The 4878-nt window shown below is 44.4% G+C and overlaps 1 protein-coding gene across 1 annotated transcript; it reads left to right on the top strand.

The window, feature by feature from the left end:
* Window positions 1–966: 966 nt before the first annotated feature.
* Window positions 967–3802, top strand: EAH_00012110 (hypothetical protein, conserved; the record flags this gene model as incomplete). The annotated part of the gene is made up of 6 exons (XM_013394754.1): window positions 967–969; window positions 1486–1732; window positions 2441–2616; window positions 3038–3114; window positions 3448–3496; window positions 3764–3802. The coding sequence occupies 6 exons, from the start codon at window positions 967–969 to the stop codon at window positions 3800–3802; spliced, it is 591 nt and encodes a 196-aa protein (XP_013250208.1).
* Between the last annotated feature and the right edge of the window lie 1076 nt (window positions 3803–4878).

Here is a 4878-nt window from a genome sequence, read left to right as displayed (position 1 = left end):
AGAAGAAAGGGCTTGGAGCCGATGATGAAGCGGAGAGAAAGCAAAAGAAAAGACATATATATTATGTATAGTACTACTACTATATATTTCAATGCACGCACTGTCAAGACTATAGGCAGCTGTTTCACACTCCCTTAAAGGCCCTTCTTCAGTAGCCACACTGAACGCATACACAAAAAAAATAAATACGTCTAACACCAACTAAAGAGAGAGCAGAGAACAGTAGACGGGATTCTAGCGAAGTATAATACCATGGAGTGATCGCATAAGAGGTGTAACTTTTATATCTGCAGAATTCCATGCACATCGAGTTGCTGTTAGGATTCTCCCCTTTATCGAATAAAGCTGGAGCTTTACCGCTAGCTAAAGATCGATGGCTAACTGCAGCTAGCCACAGTTCTGTAACCGCGTGCGTGCAAGAAATGCTTCTACCGTACAAGCACATTGAAACGGTCTGTATACACGTCAATGAACCTTTCTTCATATTCCGCCTCTCCTCAACATGAATACGAGTTTAAAAACAATAGATGCTGGGGCGAGCAAAGAGGCAAGAACAGCAATAACAGCACAACAGAGAAGATGGGAGGGGCCCCTGGGGGGCCCCTGGTGAAGCGCGGCAAGCGGCTGTAGGGTTTAGTTAGTTTTGCAAGATAGTCTTGATTGAAATAATATTTTATGAATTACATCATCTCAGGCGTATATTTGTTTTGCATTCGCTTTTATGAAAGGAAGATGTTCAAGCACTTACACGGTTTTCTTCCTCGGGTATTTGCAAGGAGGGCGACGTCAGTCAACGCATCTCTGGGGAGTTTTCGCTCCTGAAACGAAATTTCGTCTTTATACTTATTTTTAATTCCAAAATAAATCGAATAGGGGAGGAAAAGGGGTTTTATTGAGTCAAAATAGCCTTATAAATACTAGCAATGAAGCACTGGTTGCCGCCAGTTTGCCTTTCTGCCGCTTCAAATGGTGAGGTGTACGTACACTTAAAGTGTTTATTGAAACCTAAACGTTTATAGCATTCGACAGTTTTTATTTTGCCGTCGATTTCATAGCCCTTCCCCGCCTCTCACGCGCAATCCGCTCTATCCCCGCTCTTCAGAAAATAATATTGCATTCATGTTTACGATAATACACCGATTTTTTTCCATAAAATGCTGCAAAATTGGCTGTTTCCCTCGATGCTGCAGCATTTGAATTAAAGACGAAGACAGCAGCAGCTAGTTGTGCTTCCCCCAATGCAGCGGTTCTGCATCACCATCGAGCGCTCCTTAGTTCAGGTGTACGGACAGCTCAGGCCTCCTTCTCGATTTTCTGCACCCAAAAAACACCGCAGGTAAAGTGCATGCAACGAATAACAGCAAACATATCCGTCTCAAGTGAAGCAGCAGCAGCAGCTCCTGCTGCACCCAGACAACACACAAGAACAGTGGATGCAGAAGGGTTATGCGGTTTTGCTATCGCCTGCATATTTTGCGTTTTCAGGTGCATGTCCACCTGGGAGAACGGAGCGTCTGCTGCTCCATTGGAATAGGCGGTTCTTTTGCTTCGCAGTTCATTACTAAACAGCTAGGGCCAGCAGCAGACTCCCTCACAGCGGCTGCTTCTGGCCCTGCTGCTACTGCTGCTCCTGCTGGTGCTGCTGTGGCAAAAGAGCAGGCAGGTACACACCTTCAGAAGATCGAAATTAGGGACATAATTCGTCGATTTTCGGAGCTTTTCGTCTCCCAGGGTGAGTGCAACGGCACTTCATTTAAGCGATTTTCTATAAAAGAATAGTAATAGCTATAACAGAAGGCATGCGTTGCATGTAAGCATATGCTGTAAATAAGAACGTGCTTCTTGTGCCTACACATCTTCTGAATCTCTTTGCTTTAATGTTCATTATGTGCAGATGTGCCTATTGATGACACCCACCCACTTTTGTCTCTTTATATACTGTCTCCAGTTCGTACGCTTGTCTTGCAGATGCTCTTCTTTTTAAAGCATGCAACAATAACAAGGAAGATCTTCAACAGGGCTGCACCGTCTGCTGCCTCAGCCTTTTGCCTCGAGGTGTGAGGGGGCCCCTGGGGTCTAACTAGCGGAAATAACACCCGGGGCCTAGGGCTTAGGGTTTGTGCTTAGTGTTTGCTTTAGTGTTTGTGCTTAGGATGTAGGGTTTGTGCTTAGGATTTCGGGTTTGTGGTTGGGGGGCCTGGGGCTTGTATCTAGGGCTTAGGGTTTGCGTTTTGGGTTTATCGCTTCAGTTTAGGGGGTTTAGGGTTTTGATATAGAGTTTAGGGTTTTGATTTAGGGTTTAGAGTGTACGAAAGAAGGTGCGGGTTCGCTGCTTACAACTATTTGATTGAGATTTAGTTTTGTGAAGGCGATTTGTTGTTTTTTCCGTTTTGTCTGTCTCCTTACCTCTCTGTTCCAGATCTCCTTTCAACCTTCGTAGGAAGCAATCCGGCAGTTGTCTTCCACCTTCAGCCCGCTACAGCAGCAGCAGCAGACGCAGCAGGAGCAGGAGCAGCAGCAGCAGCAGCAGACATGCAAACCAACGATGAGGCTGCATACATCTCCGCTTGGCCTCTCGGGGCCCCAGAGATGCTAAGAAGACAGCTGGAGCTCCGGGTACAGTAGACCCAGGCATTCAGCATGTGACTTGGCTACCCAATGAAATAACATATTTTACGAACTAAGTAAAAAGCTATCGTGTCAATTAGGTAGCTATATACTCCACTCTAGCCAACTAGCTATATACACCACTCTAGCTAGCTACCTAGGCACCGCCATAGCCTTCTAGCTAGCCAGCTAGAGTAATAGGTAGTTTGCTATCCATCTTCATGCTGCAGTTGGCCTTCCTGTTTGTTTTCACGATTTGTTTCCTTACAGAAAACTGGTTCAAGTTTTATGAAGGCCTTTGGGCTCTTCCATCTTAAGGCGAGTGCAATTTCAGTCCTGAGGTTACTTCATTTATCTATTTATTTGTTCATTTATTTATTTATATGATTGTTTGAGGGCTTTGTGTGTTTATGTTTCTATGTCCTTGCAGGGGGAGAAGCTGGAAAAGGCGCAGCTCCAAAGTGCTTCAAAGGATTCTGTTCTCCTCGCGTCTTCCCTCCCTGTATGGTTAAATAATCATACCTATATATATATATATATGGATATATACACATATCTACATATCGATATATATCCATGTATATCTAATGATAATAATGTTTGGCTCCCAATACTTTTCCCTTGGCAGCTGAACGGCTAGCAGTTCAAATTAGTCAAATGCACTTAATGATAAATCGGGAGACAAACAAGTGAAGAAATCAGGCTGGCAAACGGCAGCTTTCAATTCTGTCAACAAATATGTAATGCTGATGTTCATGAATGCTGAACATGCAGCCCGCAGAGAGGCCTTTTCGATTCGTGTTTTGCTTGTTTGTTTGTTTGTTTGTTTGCATTTTTCAGGATTTTGCACTTCAGCCTCTGCGTGAAGAAGTCATTGCAGTGGTTTGGGGTAATTGGCATTTGTTTGTTTGTTGGCCGTTTGTTCATCGCATCAAGCCAACTCAACTCAATCAGCCTAATTCCCCTTTCCTCGGGGAACTCTGGCTCGAAAGCAAAACATCCCCAATAATACTCTTTAAACAAGAAAAATAAGAAAAATAATCAGTCAAAACCCCATGGTTACTGTGCTGCTGCGTGCTCCTACGAAGGCACTCCATTATTTTGGGAGGCGCTGTCAGTTGATGCTGTCTGCACTCTGCTCGGTGAATTTCTTCAGAGGCGAGGAGAGGTGTGTAGTTTGTTCGCTTACCCGTAATCACCATAAACAATGCGCACTGAGTAAATGCTTGTGGACGTTTGCATTGGCATTTAAAGCAGCAACAAACACCAAACTGCAGGCTTCGCGCTGTTTCCTTCAACACCAAAGCATCACAACTCCTCCAAACCATGTTCAAATTAATAGTTCGATTAGTTGGTTGTCGAATCTTATAAGATTCAAAAATACTTCATTAGGCAATCTGCTTCTGTCTGCGCAGGAAAATGATGAGTTTATCGTGCTTCAAGTCAGCGTCAGCCCCCCCTGAACTGCTTTAACTTTTAACGCAAAACCCCAAGTGCTGGTTTCTCTAGAATGGATCCTTTGTCTGCAAAGACTGTTTTGTCTAGAGTATCCTATTTTTGCAGGAAGACGCATCGGAATTCCTGCTGCGGAAAGCCGTCGTGCAGGCTGTGCTAAGGAGGGAGTAAGCATAACAATACGAAACACTACCTTCTGCGCTGTTCGCCTTTCTTTGTCTGTCGTCTTCAGCCCATTTGTTCCTTTTCCTGGACCTTGTTTGCTCTTTTCCCTCCGTGACAACTTGGTATTTGAGTTGGTGTCTCGTCATTATACTGAATTGTAACTGGCATGGGCCTTTTTGGTGGCATATATTCGCCTCGCGCTGAAATGACAGCAAGATACCTGATGCACTAGTTCAAGTCAAAAAGTCCGCTTTCTGTTTTAACTGTGAACTCTGCCCCGTCTGCAAATTCGTAGGAAAACTGTCGCCGAGCTGCTGTACCACCCCGCTGCTCTCCGTGCAGCAGGTTTGTTTAATTTGCCTGAGCCCTAGTTGTGGATTGATTGTATGCTCACCAGAAGCACAAATTCCTCGGTCCTAAACAGTAGAGCATTACGGAGTCCAGGGAGCCTTTTTTTCTAATGTTGTTCCAGCACTCCATTGTCTATATCGAATGCCGAAATAATAGGTTCACTTCGTAAAGCTACATCCTTACAGGCTCCTATACCGCGCCGTAATACTAGCCGAATTAATGTTTGAAGAGTTCGGCTAGTATCACGCGCGGATGCTTGCGGGGACCTGCTAGTATATATATATATATATATATATATAT

Source organism: Eimeria acervulina, genomic scaffold (assembly GCF_000499425.1).
Source record: "Eimeria acervulina Houghton genomic scaffold, Eah_scaff66, whole genome shotgun sequence".
NCBI lineage: Eukaryota > Apicomplexa > Conoidasida > Eucoccidiorida > Eimeriidae > Eimeria > Eimeria acervulina.
Note: the sequence above shows the minus strand (reverse complement) of the source record. Positions and strands in the feature narration are given on the sequence as shown.